Raw genomic sequence first — 26975 nt, 5'->3', positions numbered from 1 at the left:
GTATAGAAGATCCACAAAAATGTTGTCAGAAGTATACCAACCTCCCCCTCTTTCCTCACTGATCACCATCAAATTCCTTCATAGGAGGACCTCACAGAATGTCAGGGGATTTCTAGGATATACTAAGATGTGGTTACCATACTCAATATGAATAATTTAGACAGGAAAGACAACTGTTCTCGAGGGTTGAATTGACTTTTGTCTTTAAATCTGGACTATACCTTGCCTACAATGGCACCAATTGACACTTAAGGACTTTTGAAGAGAAAACTCCATTATTTCTTTTCATTCTTGAGTACTCTGCTTCCATCGGAGACAGAAAATTGTCCATTTTCTTTTGACCAACCTTTTGTCTCGCTCTCTCTCAATGATTGCTCTCAAGTTATCTTCTTTTTCAAGTCCCACCTCCTTCCTGCTCAATTCTGCTTCTTTAGCCAATTCCTGAGCCCTCCTTTTCCTAGCATTCATCTTTTGCTTCGATTCTCTGACAAAGGCATTATAGGATGGGACCTCTCTAGCATAAATAGCTTGCTGAATAATGTTCCTTATCCTGGTTCCTCTGTATACTGCACACATAGCACAGACTCCATGACCTAATCCATGTCCCCTTTGAAGTCCAGACATGCCTATTTAATATCAGCCAGCTCTTCTTCAGAATCTCTTTGTCTTCGTGAAAGCTTGAATGTCTTATAGAGATATATTTTTAAAAAGAGTAACATCCAATATACCTTCCAGTCCTAATCTTGGTTGAGCACACAGCAGAAAGCTCATCCACTCTCCCTGCTCATCATACACGGCTCTCTGCCACTCAGAAGGCAATACTTTCCCGAGAGTCTGGAAGTGGCAGCTGGCATCCTCCTTGTCGTGCTCATCCACCTGGTCTAGGTGCAATTGCAAGGACACCTTGTGGTGGCCGTGTGGGACCTTGCCTCACAGGGCACACCGGACACTGGGTAAAGGTAGGTGATAGTGAACACTTCCTTATCCAGCTAGTTTAACCAATCAATCACAGCTAGTTAGATGTGACTAGAGCTTTTCACTCTTCTTGAAACTTTTACAATTAATAATTAGAGACTACTTCTAAACTTTCAGAAAAAAATTCTTTTTTTACTTCTGGGTCAACACCATTCCTGATGTCTGATCTCCACATAAATTTCATTAGAGGACTAAAAGTAAAATATTAATTTCTTCCAAACCTCCATCCTCTCTGCTTAATTATAAACAATTATTATTATATTATCGATCTATTTCTGCTCTCATGATGTACCAACAAGCTATAAAAGCAAATTTTACTGTGTACTTACTATGTGTAATATTCTAGGATAAGTGTTTCATATGCATTATTTCATTTAATATAACAAATCTATGAGTTAGGTACTATTACACCATTTCCAGATGAGGAAAACAGTATGTAATGATGGAAAAACCAAGGATTCAAACTATATTCTTTTTTTTTTTTTTTTAAATATATTTTATTGATTTTTTACAGAGAGGAAGGGAGAGAGATAGATAGTTAGAAACATCGACGGGAGAGAAACATCGATCAGCTGCCTCCTGCACATCTCCCACTGGGGATGTGCCTGCAACCCAGGTACATGCCATTGACCGGAATCGAACCTGGGACCCTTGAGTCCGCAGGCCGACGCTCTATCCATTGAGCCAAACCGGTTTCGGCTCAAACTATATTCTTAACCACTACATGTAATTCCCATTATTATTACCTTATTACATCTGCCTCAAAAGAACATTATTTCTTATTCACCCATTTAGGAAATATTGGCAGGGGAAAGCCCCACCTCCACCCCTTTCTATTTCCACTACACCTTCCCTACTTTGCCACAGATTCCTTTTCCTTTAAATTCTTTGCCATAGGTTATCTCCTGGAAGACACCTATATATTCTGATTTCTCTATGTTCTATAAACTCTGAATTTCAACAGATGATACTAACTCTGTTTCCTTGTGACCCAGAAAAGGAAGTCACTTTTTCCCCTGCAAAGGATTATTTGCTATAATTCACTGAATATAACTAAAGCACCTTCCTATATCTTTTCCTGATTATGCAAAATTCACAATCATGACAGGTTAATTTGGTTAATCTGGAACAGACTACAATCTGTTTTATAAATACTTTTCTCCTCAATTCAACTCAACATTTACTGAGCACTAACGTTAGGAAACACATGGAAAAGAAGGAAACCAGATGGCTATATAGTTTTTCTGCTAGTCACTCAAAATATAAACATTCCTACTATGTAAAAAAATTTAACATCTGTGCTAGCGGGTTTGGCTCAGTGGATAGAGCGTCGGCCCAAGGACTGAAGGATCCTGGGTTCGATTCCAGTCAACAGCAGGTAACTCGGTTGCAGCAGGCTCCATCCCTGGCCCTGGTCAGGGCATGTGCCAGAGGGAGGCAACCAATCAATCGATGTTTCTCTCCCTCTCTGTCTTTCCCCATCCCTTCTACTCTCTCTAAAAATCAATGGGAAAATATCCTTGGGTGAGGATTAACAACAACAAAAAACCATATTTAACACCAACTAAGAAAAACATTAATACACTAATAAAAATGGGCAAAAGACATAAACAAGTATTATATGAGTAAAGAAATTATATGGGCACAAGAAATCATCAATCTCCTTGGTAATAAGAAATAATTATTAAAAAGATAAAATACAGCACAAAAACCATTGATCTTCATAGTAATAAGAAATATTAAAAAGATAAAATACAATTTTTTATCTGTCAAACTGCTAAAGGTCAAATAAAATTACTATAAATGCTAGTTCAAATACGCGATAAGCACTGCACTATTTTTGTTAAAGAAAGTTAAAGTTAATATTTTAGTTTCTTGGCATAGATTTAAGGTCAAGCACCAATTTTGGTCCTAACCTACTTCTACAGCTTCATTTTCTACAGATCCACCACTTCCCCCAACAGTTATCCCTCTCAATTAATGCAATATTTTCATCAGAACACGGAATTCTTTTTTTATTGATTTCAAAGAGAGAAAGGGAGAGGGAAAGAGAGAAACATCAGTGAGAAGAGAGAATCATGGATATGCTTCCTCTTGCACATACACTATTAGGGATCAAGCCCACATCCTGGGCATGTGCCCTGATTGGGAATTGAACCGTGACCTCCTGGTTCATGGGTAGATGCTCAACCACTAAGCAACACTGGCCAGGGTAGAACATGAAATTATTGAAAGCTAGTTGGGTTTTTTTGTGTGTGTGTCTTAAATAATTTTATTGTGATCTAATTCACATACTGTACATTTACCCATTTATAAAGTGTACAATTCAACTGGTTTTAATGTATTTGCAGTTATGCAACCATCTTCACTGAATTTTAGAGCACTGTCATCACCACAAAAAGAGCCTCGTACTCATTGTCAGTCTCCACTTACAACCCTCTCTCCAAGTCTCTAGCTAGGGCTCTTAAATTATGTGTGTCTATATTCAGCAGAAAATAGAAAGACTGGTCAGGTAAGGCCTTACTAATGAATAAAGCAACATTCATATTGAGACCTATTGGATGAGAAGTTAGCCTTTTAAATCAGGTACATGCATATTTGTGTAAATGTGTGGTATGTATGTGCTGGGAGTGCAGATGTTTAAGTCCAGGAAAGCAGCATGTTTAAGGTAGAGAAGTGCAATGGCATATGTAGTAATTCAAAAGGCCAATGTAACTGAAGTTTGGTGAGCAATCAGAAAAATGGCAAAGATGGGATTGAAGAAATGGGCAGGCAGTGTGTCCCCACAGATCAAAGAAACAGGAGGTTCAGGGTATGATGGGGGAAAAGCAAATATTAATTTGATTATAGTACTAGGGTAATAAAAAACATTTCCACACAATCCTCAGATATAAAATTTTAATTAAATTTTCCTATCCAGTTAGAGAAGTAATGTTCCCCTTTAATGAATGAAGGGATAAACAGCTAATAAGGCTGCACTGCTAATAAGCTATGTCACAAATCCCAGACATACTAGCCTAAGTCAAACCAGTATCCTTTCAACTACACAATAAGAAGTAATGAAAAATAAAGTTAAAAATACAAAGTGGATTAAAAATAAGGCTAAAGGAATATGAGCTTTATTATGGCAAAAACTAATGGAAGTGACAGATTAAAAAGATAATTTTGATGATCTCCAGAGTGCATAAGAACACTCTCAAACAGAAATTCCTTTATACAAAACAATTATCATGTATCAATCATTTTACAGTGTTTTCCCCAGAATAAGACTGTGTGTGTGTGTGTGTGTGTGTGTGTGTGAGAGAGAGAGAGAGAGAGAGAGAAAGAATAAGAATGAGAATATGTGTGGTTGAGGATAGAAGGAAGTTAAGACCATGTTCAATCAGAACATACCCACTTAAATCTGTTTTATGCTAGAGTTAGGATTTTTTTTTAAATATATTTTTATTGATTTCAAGAAGAAGGGAGAGGGGGAGAGAGAGATGGAAACATCAATGGTGAGAGAGAATCATTGATCAGCTGCCTCCTGCACGCCCCCTACTTGGGATTGAGCCCCCAACCCATGCATGTGCCCTAGACCTGAATCGAACCTGGGACCCTTCAGTCTCCAAGCCAATGCTCTATCCACTGAGCCAAACCAGCGAGGGCTGCTAGAGTTTGTTTGAAAAAAAAAAATTCTGCTCTTCAAAAACCATAGATTATAAAGGGGGTAGCACTGGCTCCAAAATCTTACTCTGAAGATCTAAAACCTACTGGCCAGTAGAGCTTTTCTTTCACCCATCATGTTCCCTAATGGTATACACTAATTTCTTTTCAACTTTTCTGCTAAAAGCCAACCATGTACCAGGTACAGTTTATTCAATGCAATTTCAGGTAAGATTTTTGACTCCACACTTTTAGAATTAATATATAAGCCTACCATAAATTTCCTCGTATATTAAGACATTATAACATTAAAGATGTAAGGTATAAATATTCTAAGACTACTATAAATTATTTCTCAATCACACTGATGCTCAAAAACCAAATACTACTAGTGAATATTTTATGTGTGATACTGGTAAATGTGCTTTGATGTCTACTTGAGTGACTCAAAAACCACTACAGTAAATAAATTAACTCTTCAACTACATTTACTTAAGTGGTCAACACCTATAACAAAATCTGCAAGATAGCTTAATCATGAATACACAGAATGGTTCATTAAATATGCACACATACCTTTATCCTTCTTAAAATCCAAAGCATCTTCTTTATCGGTAACTATCTCCTTCATATTGATAATACTCTGATGAGTAAGCTGCCGAAGAATTTTAATTTCTCGAATTGCTGTAATCGGAAAGCCTTCCTTTTCATTATCGAGACGTACTTTTTTTAAGGCAACCATTTCTCCTATTAGAAAATTAAATAAAATCAAGTTACTAGCTAACAAAAACCACAGGACATTTTTCTTAATTTTAAATTTATTTTAATTCATAATATTTGTTCCTACCTCTTCAAGTTACAATCCAAAATATATATTTAGTTTCCAACATACCACATTATAATGTTGAGAGTTTAAGAAATTAGATCTCTGGCTAAATAACCTAAGAGATATTTATCCAAGCTGTGGAATACCATACAACTGTATAAAAATATAGGGTAGGTGCATATGTATTGTTATTTTATGTTCTCCAAGATAAATGAAAAAAGAATGATGAGAAAGAGTAGATAAATTACACTGCCATTTTTGAAAAGTAAAGAAGGAGAAGATAAATATATACAATAAGCTTATCCTATATAATAAAAGCATAGTATGCAAATTGTCCCCTCAACCGGGAGTTTGTCCGGGAGTTTAATGAAGTGGCAGGGCCAGCTGGGGGAAGGGAGGGACGCCCTGGCCAGCTGTGGCGGGCGGCTGGGGGAAGGGAGGGAGTACCTGACCAGCAGCCGCTAAGGACCCTACCAGTGTACGAATTTCATGCACTGGGCCTCTAGTATATGTATAAAATCCCTCTGAACAGAAGAGAAAATTCTGTAGATTGCACAGGTGAGAAATGCTAAGACATATTAACTTGCCTAAAGTCGGCCAATTATCCAGTAATGAAAGTGGGATTCAAAATCTGGTTTAGCTGTCTCAAAATTTGCTCTTCCCACTGCTCTAATAGCCTAATAATTTACACATATTTGTGTCAGATAAACCCTAAATAATAAGTAAAATATACACATGCATATATACAAATTCTATTATAAGAATATATTCATCACTATAATAAAGGTTTGTTCATTCTACTTTGGAGAAAAAAGAATTCTGTATTTACAAATTTTTTAAAAGAAAAATGTTTTTACCTTTAGTAATTAAAATGTATTTGACTCTTTTAAAGGGAATTCTAAAATGTGGGACTTCTTGTTTACTAAACAGTTTTAAAGGTTATAATTTAATCTGTTTTTGATAAAGCAGAATCATCATTATCAATATTATTACTCCACGCCGTAAATGCCTTCAGGAGGTTCTAAGCATAAGGTAGTCCTCCCCGTATTAAATGGCCTGAATAGCTATGCTATTTTAATCTATTGGTTATTTCAACAAGGAATTATAAGATTATACTCTGGCTCAGAGCATTACTTTGTAAAATATACAGCCTCTGACAGTTACATTTTCCTCTTCTGCAAGGCCTTTTAAAACTTTCTCTCAGGTTCCTGATTATGTTCTGAAAGATTCAGCTGCTAAATCTGGCCTCCAAATAAAGGGTAATTTCTACAGAAGAAAAAAAAAAAAGATTTTGGCCAAAATAAGTGTTGTATAAGGCTTACTACAACAAGATTTATTACTAAGTCTAATAACATCAATATACTTTTTTTCCTCTGATTACTGACAACGTTAAGAATTTATTCACCATAAAAAAAGAAACCTAAATCCCAGCATACTACATATTACAAATACTAAATACTTTTAGAATGTAAATATGCACACCCACTTACATGTACTCGATTATTACTTAAGTGCATATATAAAATAACAAGATGAAACAAAAACATAATAAAAATTTAACTGTTTTCCTGAGAATTGCTGAAGTTAGTTATTCGTTAGAAAAGAAACACAAATACAGCCCATAGTCCTAAAGATCCACACATTTGGCATTCTTACCAGTGTCTTTATCCCTGGCCTTGTAAACTTGTCCATAGGTTCCTTCTCCAATAATTCCGATGATATCAAACTTATCCACGCATCGTTTTCCCCAGTCAATATCTTTTTCTTTGATTTCACCATAGCGAGGCCCACATATTCTATCAAATATAGTTCTGAAGTTTTTATATACAATCAAGCAAACTGAATAAATTGTTAAATACTCAATCTCCTCCCACCACCTAATCCTACATCCTTTATTTCCCCATACCCTTCCACATTTGAATGCAAGTAACTCCAGGATTTGGTACTATAAAATATCATGAAAGTCAAGGTATCAATCTCCACACTGACTCTTCTTTTGTACAATAGCACTTAAACTGTGGAAGAAAAGACGTAAAGCTTACATGAAGGACTTTCAGAAATAAAACCTCGTTTGCAGTGAGTGGAAAAAACCAACATTGGTATGAAGAGCCAAAGTTAAGTTCTCTAACCAACCTCCAGAAAGTTTTCTTTTTCATTCATTGACTATATATATCTGCTTTCAAAACACAGAATTTTGATAATGAGCATTACCAAAAATCTAACTATAAGGCTCACTGACAAATTTAGACTTATGGTAGATAAAATTATCTTGAAAATGGAAACACCAGAAAAACTTTAGTCTGACAGTACACAAGTATTAATAAAATCAACACTCAGGAATCCACACTTTAAGTGTGTGTGCATGTATGTGTGTGTTATACATATAATATTTGACATTCTTTAAAAAAATGTAGTCTTGTAGTATTTTAATATTCTGTAGTAACAGAAATTCATATAATGGAATAAAGCTATTAATACTCAAAGAAAGACTATTTTTAAAAGTTTTCTAGCTTTCTGCTCCATACTAGAAAAATCATCTTATATTCTTACAATAGGTGCACCTGAACAGCAATGCTTACAATGGATGTAACTCTAACACATTCGATTGGTTAAGTTAAAAAAAAAAAAAAGAAATCAACATTCTCCCTGCTTGACTGATGCAGCCAAGGAAAGACCAGCAGCGTGCCCATTACTAATTTTGTTTGGGATTACTTAATGCTGACTACCATCTGTCCAATTTCAGTGTTTCTGTTATAAAAATATCTTCATTATAAAAGTTATCTTTAACACATACAATAACCCCCAAAATCAATACATTACAAACTGTGAGAGAAAGTTAAATTTAATTTTATTAGTCATTTTGAATAGGTATGCAGGCAACTAAGAAATTTTTTTCAAAACTCTAATAAGAGTTTATTCAGATATTTAAGTCGAACAAATAAATACGCTTTTTATTATTTTAAATCTTAATTTTGTGTTTTATAAGGATCCAGAATCACCTCTGGTCAATTTAAGAGCAGGTAGAAAGCAAGCACATACTTAGGCCTCCTTTTATTATGTAACTGTGTTGCTGTTTTCTTTTCCTCTGGACTCTTTGAGAGATCATCTCCTCCCGGTAGCTCAGGGGGCAGTGGTAAATCAGCAAGTAGACATCGTAATTTCTTTTCTACTTCTTTTTTAACTGCTTTTACTGAAATATTTCCTCGTAAGCTAAAAAACAAAGGAGTCAGACAAAAATAAACAAAAAACGCAAACCAATAAAACTTTATTTCACTGAAAAATAAAAATGCAGCCATGTCTTATATTTAAGTAGCATACAATGGCAAAATACTGAACTATGTTTCTTATTTTCCAGATAAAATATTATACTATATTCAAATGCAAATTTAAAATTAGGTGGTAAAAAAGTATGTATAATTTCATAACTAAGGAAATTTGAACAAAGTATGGATTATCAATATTGGCTCATTAATTTTAACCAATGTACCATACTAATGTTGTTTATACTGAGGAAACTGTGTGCAGGGTATATTTTTTCTGTAAAAATCTGTGTATTTTTTAAAATAATATATAATTACTATAAGGCTATATTAGAACAAAAAGTAAACTGTTTTACAAGAAAATTAATTTTATAATAGCATTTGGTTTTATTCCAGTGAAGAAACAAAAGTTGTTTCGTTGTAAGAAATAATAAAACTACAAGCTATTATTCATCTTGTCCATTTAAATAACCACAAACAACTAATTTAGCTTCATCCCTTTTCAGGTTAATTTTTCTAAAATCAAACATTGGTTCTTTTAAAACTTTTTTAAGGCTCTAGCTTACTAGAATTGCTGGTGAAAATTTTAGCTTAGTTATTAGTTTAGTACTTTTTATGAATGGATAAAGAGCTCTGATTTTTAAAGTACTATATCTACTTTGGTAACTCATTATTTTAAACCTCTCAGATATTACAAAATCTTTTATCTAATAATATGACATGTTGAAAGAGAATCTTAAATTGATAATAAAATGTGGACTTAATATACTTTCATAGCAGGTATGAGTCCCATAATGAGAAAGTTTAGTGAAACTACACCGCTGTAGTCAGAAGTTACTAAGAAGTTATCAAAATGTATGATTTAATTTCTTACAATAAAACTCTTACTAATTTTTTGAAAATTAATATTATTGTATAAAAAAAATTGATCCTTTTCTTCATAATCCTGTTACTCACCAGAAGGTTCTTTAACAGAAAAAAACATGCTCAAAAGAAGGTTTGTAGTTTTATTTGATTTTATTTATTTACTTGTTTGTTTTAAAGTAATGGTATCAGAGCCTACTCTTCAATTTTACTGTCTCCTATTACAGATTGTATACCTCTATGTGCTGGGTATTACATAAGGCACTGGAGATTTAACAACAGAAATAATAACAATTAAGACACAGTTCCTCTCAGAAAAGAGCTTACAGTTTTTTTAGAAGACAGTCAGGTAAGCAACAGGATAAATACTACACAAATGGATTCCCAGAGTAATGTGATATCTAACGGGCATTTTATTCAGGATTGAAAGACAATAAAAGCTTCTTTCTAGAAAAGGTACAATTTGTACTCTGTCTGAAAATACTCTTATTAAAATAATTTATTTAGAAGACTAAGTTGCTAACTTGTAATTAGGTTTTAGTCAAAAATTCTCATTTATCTGAGGATTCAAATCAACTTTTTGGGGGGGAAAACTAAACTAAAAGTCTTAACTTTACTTATAACTTAAAATTTAAAAGACCGCCTATATTCCAATATGTCATTAGATGAACTATAAAGTTCAGCAAGATTCACAGATTTAAGAGAAATGAAATACTGTTTTTCAAGAACATTACATAATTAAAAAACATTGTATTTTCACTGAATATCTGCAATAACCTATTTGAAAATGTGATTTTTTAAAAGTTTCCATATACTACAGCATTAAAAATAATAAAAAGCATTAATAAGAAATGTACAAGACTAAGAGAAGAAAATTGAAACATTTGACTGATGAAAATAAATTTGACTGAAAAGAAACCATGTTTTTGTATGGAAACTATAATACCGTTAGTCTCCAAATTAACCTATTATATTTTTTCAAAATATATATTTTATTGGTTTTTTACAGAAAGGAAGGGAGGGGGATAGAGAGTTAGGAACATTGATGAGAGAGAAACATCGATCAGCTGCCTCCTGTACACCTCCTACTGGGGATGTGCCTGCAAACAAGGTACACGCCCTTGACCAGAATCAAACCTGGGACCCCTCAATCCTCAGGCTGACGCTTTATCCACTGAGCCAAACCGGCTAGGGCTTAACCTATTACATTTAATAGAGTCCCAAACAAAACCCAAGGAATAGTCTTTTTTTAACATATGTTTTTTTATTGATTTCAGAGAGGAAGGGAGAGGGAAAAAGAGAAACATCAATGATGAGAATCATTATTGGCTGCCTCCTGTATGCCTCCTACTGGGGATCGAGCCAGAAACCTGGGCATGCATCTTGCCCCGAATCAAATAATGACCTCCTGGTTCATAGGTTGGCGCTCATCCACTGAGCCACACCAGCCAGGCAGGAATAGTCTTTTAAATAAAACTTGACAAGCTGACTGAATAGAAAATTTGTCTAAGAATAAAAGCAAAAAACTACCAAGAAATTTCTGAAAAAGAATAATAAAGTGAAATTTGCCCTGTGAGTCACCTATCCAAAAAAATCTCAAACCAAAAGCCAAAGGCTTGGATGAAGTCAAAGAATATGTATTACTTTCTATACAATGTTTTGTAAAAGACTATCAACTATAATACTTTTAAATCAGAAGATTTACATAAACATTCAGATTCCAGACTTCTTAAAAAACAAACAAAAACACTCTCACAACAATGGACCTAAATTCATGTACAGCATCACTGAAGCTAAAGATGAATAGCAGGGCTGTTCATTAATCAGTAATTGATTCCATCTCTTCACGCTCACATTATCCCTACCCGCATAATAGAAATTTGAGTTTGAGAGCCAATATGCCATGAAAAGATACTGGTAAAGAAATAATAATATATGATAATAAAAGAGAGTCCGGAAACACAGATAGCTATAAGAATTTTTATATATGGCACCACAAATCAGTGAAATTGAGCATTCAATAAATGATGTTACTAATTGGATTTATTAGTCCACAGGGTGATAGTGGGGAGACGTATCTTCCTTCTTCATTTAAAAACTAAAGACAAATATTTGTAAGATTTAAGTTAACCTTTTTATATACTCAGAAGTTTTAAAAGAAAAAGAACAATTTTTAAAATGGAAAACACCAATGTAGCCAAGAACGAAACAAATAAATCTCAAAGGCAATCAAACAGACTGAGGCAAAGGTCAAGATCCCTAACATAAGGAGTATCTACAAATCAATCAGAAAAAGGAAAACAATCTTGAGAAGCCAGCATAAGATATAAGCAAGCAATTCACTGGAAAAAAATAAATAGCCAATAAATATTCAAAAAGATGCTATGTCTCAATAATCAGCAAAATGCAAAATTAATCATTACATATTTTAAAGATTATCAAAAATTCAAAAATGGCAATGCTGTTTAAGAAATTTCATACATGTGGGTGCATAAATTGGTACATAGTTTTATTGAAATACAATTTGGCAGTTTCTATCAATTCTTAAATGTACATAATTTGATCTTCCAACTACCCTAAAAATAACTCACATGTACATGAAATATTAATATAAGGTGAGTTTAATAGCAAACAAATATGAATCTAAGTATCCATTAGTCAACAGCAGAATAGTTAATGAGAGCATGATGCATCCATTCCTATAAGTAGGAATACTGAACCTAACCTAAAAGACTCACTAGGAAACAAGGAAGACTCACTCAAACACCAATGGCTGCCCTAACTAGCCGGTTTGGGTCAGTGGATAGAGCATCAGCCTACGGCCCAAAGGGTCCTGGGTTAGATTCTGGGCATATGTACTCAGGTTGCAGGCTTTTCCTCCTTCCCCGTCAAGGGCCCTGGTCGGGGGGTGTGCAGGAGGCAGGCAATCGCTGTATTTCTCTCATCTTAATGAAGTTTCTCTTTGTCTTTCCCTCTCTCTTCCACTCCCTCTAAAAATTAATAGAAAAATATCCTCGTGTGAGAATTAACTAAAACAAAACAAACAGCAACAACAAAATGGGATCAAGTTAAAAGGACAAAGGAATCAGCTTTAAAAAGTCCCCACAGGCCAAATTTCCGACACTTGGAGCATCAAAAGGAAGAGTGACTATAACTGGTCTTGAATCAACCTCTGACCACACACATTAGTAGTAGAACTCAGGGTCTTAAGAAACATCTTTGCCCTGGCTGCTGAGGCTCAGTTGGTTGGAGCATTGTCCCAGGTTCAAAGTTCAAACCCTGGTCAGGGTGCATGGAGGAGGCAATTGATCGATGTTTCTCTCTCATATTGATGTTTCTTTCTCTCTCATTCTCCCCCTAAAATCAATGAAAACATATCCTCAGGTGACGAATAAAAAAAAAACAGAAGAAACTTATATATCCACGAAACATACAAACACATTCAAAGAAATAAAAGCAGAGACACAACAAATAGAAAAAAAGAAGACAGATCAAAAGAAATTTTTTAATGACCAAGTATGAAATGTGTCACCATCTCATTAAAAATAGATGCACAGAGCTCTTTTCCTCCCTGGCTGCTTAAAGATCAACCTCCATCATGAATGACACAGTAACTATCAGGACCAGGAAGTTCATGAGCAACAGACTACTTCAGCAGAAGCAAATGGTCATTGATGTCCTTCACCCTGGGAAGGCAACAGTACCCAAGACAGAAATTCGGGAAAAATTAGCCAAAATGTATAAGACCACACCTGATGTCATCTTTGTGTTTGGATTCAGAACTCACTTTGGTGGTGGCAAGTCCACTGGCTTTGGCATGATTTATGATTCCTTGGATTACGCAAAGAAAAATGAACCCAAACACAGACTTGGCAAGACATGGCCTATATGAGAAGAAGAAGACCACAAAAACACAGAGAAAGGAACGCAAGAACAGAATGAAGAAAGTCAGGGGCACTGCAAAGGCCAACATTGGTGCTGGCAAAAGGTGAGCTGGAGATTGAACTACAGAAGGAGTAAAGATTCTTCAGTGACTTTATCTGTGATGTCTGTGCAGATTTTTCATGAGAGGATTAATAAACTATAAACCTAAAAAACACACACACACACACAAAAAACAGATGCACAGAGAATATCCTCCTTGAGCATTCACATGGGTATGTCCTGAGTTCTTGAAAATACCACCAGTAAAAATTTATCCCTAAAGCATATATGAAAAATAAAGTAGAGACAAGTCTCACTGGTCCATAATCACTGAATTCTCAGGTACCAATAAGTGACTCAAATCTGCACTCAATTGTGCTGAAAAGCCCATTTCAGCACTTATGAAAATTCCAAATCACTACTATGAACCTTCAATACTCCTAGATAACAGTCAAACCTGGAATTACCACAATTGTAGTAGTATAATGGAATAACACCAAATTAAATCGAAAGGGGTATCTTGGTAACATTTTTTTATTGTAGGATAAAAGGGCCTCAGAAGGCATGACACAGGAAATTTTTTTATTAAGTTATAAAATTTTCATAATGCTAACCAAAGTGAGCACTTGAAAGAACTACCCACGTGGTGTTTTTATCTGCTTGTTATGGCAGAATTCTTTCAGTTAGGAAAATTGTCCATAAAGTTGCTTCTCAATAGAAAGAAGGAAAACAGCTCTAATTTCTTCATAAAAATTGAAAAAATTAAGTGGCATAATAGGCAGATATAACACAATAGCATAATGCATCTATCCTAGCATACATTTAAGAAATTTACACATATTCTTACCTTCATCCTCTTAAAAATAAAATGTTTCAAAATAAAAAGCAAGCCACATCCCCAATATTCATAATAGAAATCTGTAAATATATTAAAGGAAAGCATAACCACATTATGGGTTTTCTGTAATATATAATCAATCCCTAATTGCAAAAAAGTTAAAGTCAAGAAAGACTAAAGGGATAAATTCATAAATCCACCCAAACTGGTAAATTTAAAAGGCCACTAAAGAAACTTAAAAAACCAAGACACATGCTTTTATATTACCCAGCAAAGACTCCCTCATAAAATGTCCTCTCAGCCCTAACAGGTTTGGCTCAGTGGATAGAGCGTCGGTCAATGGACTGAAGGGTCCCAGGTTCAATTCCAGTCAAGGGCATGTACCTTGGCTGCGGGCACATCCCCAGTAGGGGGTGTGCAGGAGGCAGCTGATCGATGTTTCTCTCTCATCAATGTTACTAACTCTCTATCCCTCTCCCTTCCTCTCTGTAAAAAAAAAAAAAAAAAAATATATATATATATATATATATATATATATTTTTTTTTTTTAAATGTCCTGTCTCTGATACTATCATCAAGGAATATTAAATCAAAGTATATACCGGCAGTTCTAATTCTCAAACTCAAACTGATATATACATTGTATTCCAAGACTTGGCAAATTTTTCCAGGGAATTCTTAGCATAAGCTATAATTATGCTAAGAATTATACAATGTGCTTCATTTTAAGACATATATTAGAAAATTAATCCACATAACATTTTTTGTAAAGTTTTTTTGGGGGGAAAAAGTCAAATAATTTCTCACTTCAAATTTACATATTTTTTTCTTCAAATAGTTATTGACCTGCCCTAGCCAGTTTAGCTCAGTGAATAGAGCATAGGCCCATGGACTGAAGGGTCCTGGGTTCGATTCCAGTCAAAGGCACATACACTGGCCCTGGTCAGGGTGCATGCAGAAGACAACCAATCAATGTGTCTCTCACTTCAACATTTCTCTCTCTCAGTCTCTCCCTCTCTCTAAAAATCAATGGAAAAATATCCTCAAGTAAGGATTAACAAAAAAAAATAATAATAAACAGTTATTGACCAAATTTTCTGCACTTACCTATCAGCATCTTTATCTTCAGGCAGCATGGGAGGCAAAGGTAATGGTGGTAATGTAGAGGTCACTAGAGCCACATGTTGTTCCTTCTCCTTGGCTCCTGTGCTTGGTGTAAGTGGTTTGGTTTTCTCTTTAAGAGATACTGGTTCCTCCTTTGTAGCAGCAGATTTACTCTCCTTCCCAACTGCTTTCTTGGCGGTTTTATCTACAATCAAATTATTGTCCACCTTTGTTACCTGAATAAGTGGCTTTGTTTTTGCCTTGTCATTTTTTAAAGTTCCACCACTTGAGGGAGAAGGTGCAGGCTCAATCTTAAGTTTCTTCACATCCTTCACATGGTTTGTTTGTGATGCGCTGGCACCAGTTTCTGTGTTCCCCTTGGTAGGAGTAGAAGTGTTTGAGGCTTTGGCAGCTTTGGCAGCGGCCTCAGCCGCCTTGGCTGCCTCTGCAGCTTTCGCTGCCTCTGCAGCTCTTGCTGCCTCTGCAGCTCGTGCTTTTTTATTCTTGTTCAATTCAGCTGCCAGGCTACTCTTCAGAGTTAGTGTGCTAGGAGAAATGCTAGAATGACGACTTCTGGATCTAGATAGTCTGTGCCTACTACGAGATCTTGAATGCCTAGATGAATATGGGCTTCTGCTTCGGGATTTGGCAGACCGTCTGGTGGAAAATAATTAAGATTTAGTTAGTAATTCAGAAAAGTTCAGTTGAAATTTATAAAAACTGCTAACTCCAGCCTGTGAAATGAAAGATATATTTATTTTCAAAATCATAATATAGTTTTTGTGGGAGGATTTTTAAAAAACAAAAAGTGCTTTTAAGTAGAATATTGTCTGGTGATCTCGTGGCTATAATTTTACTGAAACTAGAGCGAATGTCTGAGTATCTTGACCTACCCTACAAAAGCTCAAAGGTGAGGTTGGATGAAAACAGATTCTGAGAGAAGAAATACTGTTAAGAATTAGGAGGAAGTCCATCAAGTTCGGCTCAGTGGATGAGCACTGACTCATGAACCAGGAGGTCATGGTTCGATTACCAGGGCTGTGAGCTCGATCCCCAATGGGAGGAGGGGGGCAGCCAGTAAGAAGGCAACTGATCAAATGATTCTCTCTCATCATTGATGTTTCTATCTCTCTCACTCTCCCATCCTCTCTGAAATCAACAAAAACATTAAAAACAAAACAGAAAACAGAAGAAAACAGAAGCAGGCGACAAGGATACCAGGGATAGCAGTAGCAGCGTGACTGATCTTTTACCAGGGAGATGATCTCTACATCTCAAAAGCATCTTCACCCATTAAGTTCAGAAGTAGGTCTGTCTACAAGAGTGAAAAAGACAACACCTGTCATTAGGCAATAAGTAAAAGTCTCTAAATCTTGGGAACTACTTAATGACTGTGCAATTCACGTCTCAGAAATTATTGGAGGCCTGGCCGGTTTGGCTCAAAGGTTGAGCATCGACCTATGAACCAGGAGGTCAAGGTTCAATTTCCTGTCAGGGCACATACCCAGGTTGCGGGCTCAATCCCCAATGTGGGGCGTGCAGGAGGCAGCCAATCAATGATTCTCTCTCATCATTGACGTTTCTATCTCTCTCCCTTCCTCTCTCTGAAATCAATAATAAAGATACACACACATACACACACTCACACTAGAGGCCCAGTGCACGAAATTCGTGCACTTGTGGTGGTGATGGGGGGGGGGTGTCCCCCTCAGCTCGGCCTGTGCCTTCTCGCAGTCTGGGAGCCCTCGGGGTATTCCAACTGATGGCAGTTGGACATCCTTAGCAGTGCTGCGGAGGTGGGAGAGGCTCCCGCCACTGCTGCTGCACTCCCCAGCCATCAGCCCGGCTTCTGGCTGAGTAGTGCTCCCCCGGTAGGAGCGCACTGACTACCAGGAAGTAGCTCCTGCATTGAGCATCTGCCCCCTGGTGGTCAGTGCGCATCATAGCAACTGGTTGTTATATCGTCTGGCTGAAACCGGCTCTTTGACATCCCCCAAGGGGTTCGGGATTGCGAGAGTGCACAGGCCAGGCTGAAGGACCCCACTGGTGCATGATCGGGGCCGGGGAGGGATGCAGGAGGTTGGCCAGCCAGAGAGGGACTACAGTAGGACTCCAGAGCATGTCCGGCACATATCACTCAGTCCTGATCAGCCAGACCCCAGCAGCAAGGTAACCTACTGGTCGGAGCATCTGCCCCCTGGTGGTCAGTGCACATCATAGTCACTGGTTGACTGATTGACTGCCGCCTGTTGGTCAGTGCACGTCATAGCGAGCAGTTGAGAGGCCTTAGCATATCATTAGCATATTATGCTTTGATCGGTTGAACAGCCGACTGGATGACCAGACACTTAGCATATTAGGCTTTTATTACATAGGAGATTTTATTTATATATATATATATATATATACACACACACACACACACACACACACACACACACAAAGGACCTGAATAGATAATTCTCCAAAGAAGATATACTGATGGCCAACAGACATATGAAAAAATACTAAATATCACTAATCATCAAAGAGATGCAAATTAAAACTACAATAAGATATTACCTCACACCTGCCAGATGGCTATCATCAATAAATCAACAAACATGCTGGCTAGAATGTAGACAAAAGGAAACCATCATGCACTGTTAGTGGGAATGCAAACTGGTGCAGCCACTGTGGAAAACAATATGTCATTTCCTCAAAAAAAATTAAAAATGGAAGTGCCTTTTGACCTGGTGATCCCACTTCTGTGAATATATCCTAAGAATCCCAAAACACTAATGTGAAAGAATATATGCACTCCTATGTTTGTTGCAGCATTATTTACAACAGCCAAGATCTGGAAACAGCCCAAGTGCCCATCAGTAGATAAGTGGATGAAAAAGCTGTGGTATAATTATACAATAAAATACTATTCAACCATGAAAAAGAATAAACTCTTATGCTTTGTGACAGTATGGAGAGCATTATGCTAAATGAAATAAGCCAGTCAGAGAAAGATAAATACCATATGATCTCACTTATATGTGCAATCTAATGAACAAAATAGAAACAGAGGTATAAATACTTGGAACAGACTGACAGCTGACAGAGGGGTGGGGCATGTGGGGACTGACTGAAAGAAGATGAAGGGATTAGCCAAAAATCATATATACAGCCTGGCCGGTGTGGCTCAATGGTTGAGTGTTGACCTATGAACCAGGAGGTCACGGTCTGATTCCTAGTCAGGGCACATACCAGGGTTGCAGGCTTGGTCCCCACAGTGCAGGAGGGCAGCTGATCGATTGTTCTCCCTCATCATTAATGTTTCTTTCTCTCTCTCCCCCTCCCACTCTCTCCCTCCCTCCTTCCCTCTCTAAAATCAACAAAAATATATTTTAAAAAAAACATAGATACATAACACATAGACAAGACAGCAGTGTGGTAGCCAGAGGGAAAGGGGGTGGATGCTAGGTGGAAGTGGACAAAGTGGGGGGGAATGGGGACCAAAAGAGACTTCGCCTGGTGCGATGGGCACACAATACAGTGCGCAGATAATGTTTTATTGAGTTGTACACTTGAAACCTGTATGGTTTTGCGAACCGGTCACCCCAATAAATTCAATTAAAAAGAAAGAAAGAAAAAGACCCTGTGATTACATAGTACCCATCCAGGATCATCTCTCCCTCACAAGTTCCCTATTTTAATCACATCTTTAAAAGTCCCTTTTGCCATGTAGGATAACATTCACAGGTTCACAGGAATATCTTTGGGGAGGGGTGTGGCATTATTCAGACTACACACCCTCATCTTCAATTCTCCAGGGTACTGTTCTATTTCAGACCTCATTACCTCCCCTGTAGGCTTCCTTCCTTAACTTATTAAAAATCTTTTCACATATCTAATCTCTCCCTGCTCCAATTATTTCTATAGACATGATAACCAAAGTAATCCTCACTAAGTAATAATCACTGGATTATTGCATGTCTCCAATCCACTCACTTTCCTTCTCTTTTCAGTACCTATTCCAAACCTTCACAACTTTCTTCAAGTTCACCTTCCATTCCCAATGTCTTTTCTTAACATCACTGTACTTCTATTTCACAGAAAAAAATAAAAAGATTATCAAAAGCATGTCTCCTGCCTGCAAATGTAATCTTTATCTCTATCCAAGTTACATTCCACCTTAGTAGAGGTCCAAGGCTAAGTCCTCTAAAATGCTATCAATCTCATACTCTCCAGATCCTCAGAGTATGGTCTATAGACAGCAACACTGGCATCATCTGGAAGCTTGTCAGAAATGTTATATCTCTGGCCTCAACATAGACCCTTTGACACAGAACCTGCATTTAATAAGACCCTCATTAAAGTTTCAGATGCACTATGCTGAGCATTTCTGTTGCAATAGTCCATTTGCTATTTCGTCTTAAGGCATAAATTAACTCGTCTTTAAGCTTTTTAAAAACAGACCAGAAAAAAACAAACAAACATGCAAATAATGGTACCTTGATATTGTATTTTTACCTCTTCCAATTGCAGCCAATTCTGGCTCTTACCCTCACTGTAATTATTGAGGTGACCAATGATCTACCTTTCCTTTATTTTGGGCAGTGGGAGAAAGGAGGGAAGAAAAATATCAATATCTGTGATGACAATGTTGATCACACCCTTAAAAAATACTCCCTGACTACTTCCACTACTTTTTTTCCTGATTCTTTTCTTACTTCTAGGATTCTCAGTGCTCTTTAAGGTTATCTTCTTCACTATACTCATTCTCCCACAATAATTTAATTTATGTTTATGTATAGCTTTAATTATCACTTAACTATTGATTACCCCACCAAGTCATCCTCCCCCTTCCAACTATCCTATATGCACTTTCAACACAATACAGTTAAAACTATTGTTTCCTCTCCAAACCCACCCTCCTTTCTCCTTAAATGTATCTTATTCTTAGGCAATGGCATTCACTGAAATAGAAATCCAGAAGTCATTCTATATTCCTTTCCTCCCTTCTTCCATATCCGTTGATAGCCAAGACCTGCTAATTCTACATATAAGCATCTCTCCAGTTTTCCAGGCTCTTTATCCCCATAGTTACCATTTCATATTAGGGCTTACATCATCTCTCACTTGGCCCAATTAGTATAGAGACCAAAACCATAAAACATCATTTCCAAAATATCCTTTTTGCCAGGTTCCCTACCTCTAGTCTCTATCTTTTCCAATTTACTCTCCATACTGCCATCTGCATCTTTCAGTTACCCCTCTACAAAACTCTTCACAGCCTTGCACTGCATACAAAGGCCTTGCCAAGCCATCCCAAAACACATAAAGAGAAATATTTCTCTGACATTCCTCTCTTCACCTCTTCTATCTGCTAAGCAAAGAGATACTTCATTTCAAAGCACCAGATATAAAAGATCTCTATATAAAGTTTTCCCTTATGAAGTCAGGCAGCTGAAGATGTTCCTTGTCCTGTGATTACCAGCTTTTGATCATATCTCATTAGAATAATTAGATCATCTATCTTCCCTAACTAAACTGAGATTACTGTGTCTTCATAGTCCTACCTAGCACAAACATAGCAATAGCAGATGCTTAATAAATATTTGCAGAATTAAATATACAGCTGATAGTATTCTTACTGAATTAATTCACCTTCCTTAGCCTGAAACCCTGCCTTTCTTATCAATTTCTGAATCTGCCTAATGCTTCTTTCCATGCCTTTACTCCCACAGATTCATCTACTGAGAAATTTCTCTTCCTTCCATCTTCTATTAAAGTCCTATCCATCTTTTAAGGCCTACTTCAAGAGTCCTTCCTTCAAAAAGCCTTGCCACCAACATCAAGAAAGAAGCAAGCTCTCCTTGCGTGCACGGGTGGGGTCCAGCTGGCCCACCCCGATCGGTGCAGGGGTAGGGACCACAGGATGTTGGCTGGCTGGCCCACCCCCAATCTGGCTGTTTGGACGGCCACAGTGCACGTCACAGCGACCAGTCGTTCCGGTCACTTGGCTTTTATATATATAGATTGTCTACTATACTACATCCTCTTTGAGAAGCAGAATGGACCTCTTTGATGTCTATTGTTTTTTTTTTTTTTTATCATTCCACACCCCTTATCATAATACCACATAAATAGCAGTTTTTTACTGAATAAACAAACATACTGCATTGAACCTCACAGTTTACAAAACACTTTTCTAGGCATTTTTAATTTGACTTGCTCTTCACAGAAACCAAGGTATAAAAGAAAGCAGATGGGGGGACTAAAATAAAGATGGTTAAGAAGTCTATTTAGAGTCCAGGAGCTGATTCTTTCTCATCATTCAGGATTCCATTTATCAACTCCACAGTGAGACTTCCCCTCACCAGAAAGATATATTAACACATCTATACCCCTCTCCTCCACCAGTCTTGTTTATCACTACATCGCCAGTACCTAAAACTTTTTCTGTCATGCAACAAGGGATCAAAAGATTTCTACTGAATTGATGAATAAAAACGAATAAACAGGTTATCTTCTTCTCTGAATACCTGCAAATATTAACAGAATGCTTTTCGTCATTGATAACCAGCAAGTTAATCAATGGTCATAGGTCCATTGATAAAATTCTCCTTAAACTGAAAATTTAGAAAACCATTACATTTAGTTAATTGGTATCTTCATATAAACACTGAGATGATTTTATTATTTTCCTTAACAATCAAACATTTTACATCCATTTTCTAATAACAAATTTAATAAGCAAAACTAATTTTTCTAATGTAAACATTTCCTTATTTTTAATAACAGAGGATCTTCATGATTATAAAAATAATACAATCACATAAGAAATACAAATCACCAGTAAAGAAATTAAAATGCTCCCTTCTCTTTGGTAACCAGACAAGGCAAAATAAAATAATGGTAATAAATTTCCAACCATCAGAATGGCCAAAATAGAAATTTTGAAAATATCAAGTAATCGTGAGAATGCAGAGAAATGGTCACACATAAATTATCAATTTATAAATATAAATTGTTAAGGAAATATAAAATTGTTAAGGCTTTTTAAAAGGCAATTTGGTAATATCTACCAAATGCTTTTGATCTGCAATTTTACTTACAAGAATACCCTCTTAGAAAATATTTCCATTTGTGTCAAAAAGTTGTTATACAGCCCTGACCGGTTTGGCTCAGTGGATAGAGCGTCGGCCTGCGGACTGGAAGGTCCCAGGTTCGATTCCGGTCAAGGGCATGTGCCCTGGTTGCGGGCACTTCCCCAATGGGGGGTGTGCGGGAAGCAGCTGATCGATGTTTCTCTCTCATCGATGTTTCTGACTCTCTATCCCTCTCCCTTCCTCTCTGTAAAAAAATCAATAAAAAATATATTTTTAAAAAAAAGTTGTTATACAATATCCTTTAAAGGATAGTTTATAATATAGAAAAATCAGCTTAGTACCCAACAACTGATAGTTAAATAAAGCTTGATAAATTTCATTATGGAATTTTATATAACCTTACGGAAGGACCTGCAAATCCTTTTAAAAAAAGCATGTAAATAACAATATTTATGGCAAACACTCTTAACATTTATATGTATATATGTTTGTAATTACATACACAGAAAAAGGATGTACTTCAATCTACTTGCATGGTTATATGTTTGGAAGGTAATGGGAATGAAAAGACATAAAGGGCTTCTTTTACATCTTGCTCTGTATGCTTCTGTACTGTTTTCAGTAATTTCATATGTTTTAAATATAAAGAGAGGGCAGATTAAAAGAAGCAAAAAAAATTTATAATAGAAAACTAAAAAAAATACAGAAAATTTTAAAGATAAACACCACTGCAAATTACTATAAATCAAAACATAGTATAAATTAAAATTAAAACGGTTGTACATATTTATTCTTACTCCACTACTCCAAATGCTTAACTTCAAATAATTAAATCTAGAAAATCAGAATGCTTTTAGTAATACTAGCTAAATAAAGAAAATACTACCAACATTATGCATATATTTTTCATAACAAATAGAAGATTTCTTTTTTTCCTAGCCTCTAGGACAGTAATGGATAATTACACAGGCTCATGTTTAAGGTCAACCAAAACACCCAGAATTGTTTTTACAGCAAAAATTAGACTCTGGAGTCGACCAAGATGGCGGCGTAGGTAAACACCGGAGACCGCTGCCGCAAACAACCATTTCAAAAATACAACTAAAAGACTGAACGGACATCACCCAGAACCACAGGAAGGCTGGCTGAAGAGAGACTCTACAACTAGAAGGAAAGAGAACAGCAAATCGAGGCTCAGAGGCGGCGCAGTGTGGAAAATACAAAGGTACCGAGGTGCGCGCGAAAGCGGGCTGGTGGCTGAGGGCGCGGTTGTCGTTTTCTGTCGGGACTGAGTCTCAGACTCTGGGCTCCAGATCCGGGCGAGTCTCTAGGGACCCAGACTCAAACGGGAGAAGCGGGATTACCCGGCATCAGTTGGAACCTGAGGGCAGCTTTCTCTCCGAGGTTTGCAGCGGCTGCCGGGGTTCTGAGAAGCAGAGCCTCTGGGAACGGGACTGAGAGCTGCCATAACTGCTCCCTCCGCCCGCCCTGTTGATCCCGCCCCGCCCAAAGCCTGCGCACAGCCATTTGCTGATCGCCTCAGGCAAAGGCTGGATTAGCGCCTCCCCAGAAGACAGAGTTTTCCGCACAGCTGATTACTATAGCCAGCCGGCCTGGGGGTCAAATCCCCCTAGTGTTAACTACAACAATTAAGGCTTGGCTAGAACAAGACTGCGCACAGAGACCACAAGGGGGTGCACCAAGAAAGCATAAAAGATGCGGAGACAAAAAAACATGACAGAAATGGAGGATATGGAGCTAAGAATCGCAATTTTGAGGGCTTGCCATAAATTTGTGCAGAACCTCACGAAAACTAATGAGACCCTCGATGCTACGATAAAGAAATTAGAAAGTAAGCATACACGGACTGAAATAAAGAATATTATACCCAATAGCAGACCAGAGGAGTACAATAATCAAACCAAAGATTCGACAAAAAACACCCAATTGGAAAAGCAAAATGAAAAAAGAATCCGAAAGTGTGAAGATAGTGTAAGGAGCCTCTGGGACAGCTTTAAGCGGTCTAATATCAGAGTCATTGGAGTGCCAGAAGATGAGAGACAGCAAGATATTGAAAACCTATTTCAAGAAATAATGGCAGAAAACTTCCCCCACCTGGTGAAAGAAATGGACTTACAGGTCCAAGAAGCGCAGAGAACCCCAAACAAAAGGAATCCAAAGAGGACCACACCAAGACACATCATCATTAAAATGCCAAGAGCAAAAGACAAAGAGAAAATCTTAAAAGCAGCAAGAGAAAGAGGCTCAATTACCTACAAGGGAATACCCATACGACTGTCAGCTGATTTCTCAACAGAAACTTTGCAGGCCAGAAGGGAATGGCAAGAAATTTTCAAAGTGCTGAATACCAAGAACCTACAACCAAGATTACTTTATCCAGCAAAGCTATCATTCAGAATTGAAGGTCAGATAAAGAGCTTCACAGATAAGGAAAAGCTAAAGGAGTTCATCACCGCCAAACCAGTATTATATGAAATGCTGAAAGGTATCCTTTAAGAAGAGGAAGAAGAAGAAAAAGGTAAAGATACAAATTATGAACAACAAACATGCATCTATCAACAAATGAATCTAAGAATCAAGTGAATAAATAACCTGATGTACAGAATGAACTGGTGATTATAATAGAATCAGGGACATAGAAAGGGAATGGACTGACTATTCTTGGGGGAAAAAGGGGTGTGGGAGATGCGGGAAGTGACTGGACAAAAATCATGCACCTATGGATGAACACAGTGGGTGGGGAGTGAGGGTGGAGGGTGGGGTGGGAGCTGGAAGGAGGGGAGTTATGGGGGGAAAAAAGAGGAACAAATGTAATAATCTGAACAATAAAGATTTAATTAAAAAAAAAAAAAAAAATTAGACTCTGTGGGAAGTAATTTTCATAAAAAAATAAAATTAGGCATTTCTGAAAACTTCACAGCTATCATTTTGTGGAGAAAGACTGAATACATTTTCTATATGATCAGGAACAGGACAAGGAAGTCCAATCTCACCACTTCAATTCAATACTGTACTTGAGATTCTAGCCATTTCAATTAGACAAGACAAAAATAAAAGAATCCAATACTAAGGGGGGGAAAAAGGTAAAACTATCTCTGGAGATGACTTAATCTTGTATATAGAAAATCTGAAGGAATCTACTAACTATTAGGACTAAGAAACAAGTCAGGAAAATGGAAGGAAAAATGAAAAATATAGAAAAATCTATTATAGTTCTATACACTAGCATTGAACAATCAAAATGAAATTACCAAAAAAAAAACTCCTATTTACAATAGGCTTAACAAGAAACCCAGAATAAATTTAACAAAAGTGCCAGGATTGTACCCTGAAAACTTCAAAACACAATGGAAAATATAAAGGAAACCGTAATTAAATGGAAAGAAATTTCATGTTCGTATATTAGATGATTTAACATTATTAAAATGTCAATATTCTCATGTTGATCAACAAATTCAATGCAATCCTTACAAAAGTCTCAGCTACTTTCTTTGCACAAACTGGCAAGGTGATCCTAAAATTCACATGGAAATGCAGCCCCCACACCAAATTAAAAAAAAAGTCAAGCAATCTAAAAGAATAAAATTCAGCCTAACCGGTTTGGCTCGGTGGATAGAGCATCACGCTGTGGACTAAAAGGTCCCGGGTTCGATTCCAGTCAAGGGCATGTATCTTGGCTGCGGGCAGATCCCCAGTAGGGGGTGTGCAGGAGGCAGCTGATTGATGTTTCTCTCTCATCGATGTTTCTAACTCTCTATTCCTCTCCCTTCCTATTTCAAAAATCACTATAAAGGCAGAATAATCAAGAATGTGTGGTACAGTAAACCCTCAATTTTGTGGGTCTCATTTTAACAGACTTCGGATTTAATGGACAAAATTCCCAGTCTGTATGTCATATGTGAAAATTATAACCCTGTTCATTTTAAAATGCTTTTAGTTAAGATTTGCTTATAATTAAATTATCGGAGTTTTTTGTTAGCTCACTGTTATTTTTAATAAATTTTAGCAAATAGGCCATATGTTGGAAAAAACACTGTAGTAATTTCACTGACATAAATTAATATTATATTTCTACAACTATCTATATACATAAAACTCTAATTTGCAAATAGACTGAACAATCAGTCATTATGATGTGTGCTGACCACTGGGGGCACGTACAGAACATGCGGGCATTGGCAGCAGGCGGCAGAGTGTGGAACATGGTGGGCGTCGGCTGGGACGGGATAGTGGAGCAGGTGAGTGGGGGCACCAGACCAAGGTGTGGCATTGGTCACTGTCATCAGGGCAAGCCTCTGGTGGTTACTGAAAATTCTTTGCTCCCGCCCGGCACTCGCACCTGCTGCCAGCGCCCAGCGCTGGTCCCAATCACCCCTGCGGGCTTCTCCACCTCCTCCTGCTCCTGAGGGGTGATCAGGGCAGCAGCCACCACT

General features: G+C 37.0%; 1 protein-coding gene and 2 pseudogenes across 3 annotated transcripts in view; 1 reads left to right on the top strand and 2 right to left on the bottom strand.

Moving 5' to 3' along the window:
• The window catches only part of CDK13 (cyclin dependent kinase 13), a 121154-nt gene that overhangs the window by 71648 nt on the left and 22531 nt on the right, over nt 1-26975 (bottom strand). For all 3 annotated transcript variants that reach the window (XM_070424731.1, XM_070424732.1, XM_070424733.1), the window contains exons 2-5: nt 15440-16093; nt 8486-8656; nt 7103-7242; nt 5197-5367 (exon numbers count right to left, since the gene is read on the bottom strand). In XM_070424731.1, coding sequence (XP_070280832.1) covers nt 5197-5367; nt 7103-7242; nt 8486-8656; nt 15440-16093 — 1136 coding nt within the window. The remainder of the gene's footprint in view (nt 1-5196; nt 5368-7102; nt 7243-8485; nt 8657-15439; nt 16094-26975) is intronic.
• LOC139016656 (dnaJ homolog subfamily C member 9 pseudogene) lies at nt 217-4759 on the bottom strand (annotated as a pseudogene).
• LOC139016538 (small ribosomal subunit protein eS24 pseudogene) lies at nt 13071-13636 on the top strand (annotated as a pseudogene).

Source organism: Myotis yumanensis, unplaced genomic scaffold (genome assembly GCF_028538775.1).
Source record: "Myotis yumanensis isolate MYYU_CA2020_CCGP unplaced genomic scaffold, mMyoYum1.0.hap1 SCAF_9, whole genome shotgun sequence".
NCBI classification, from domain to species: Eukaryota; Metazoa; Chordata; class Mammalia; order Chiroptera; family Vespertilionidae; genus Myotis; species Myotis yumanensis.
The sequence above is the reverse complement of the archived record's forward strand: the minus strand, read 5'-3'. Positions and strand labels throughout refer to the sequence as shown.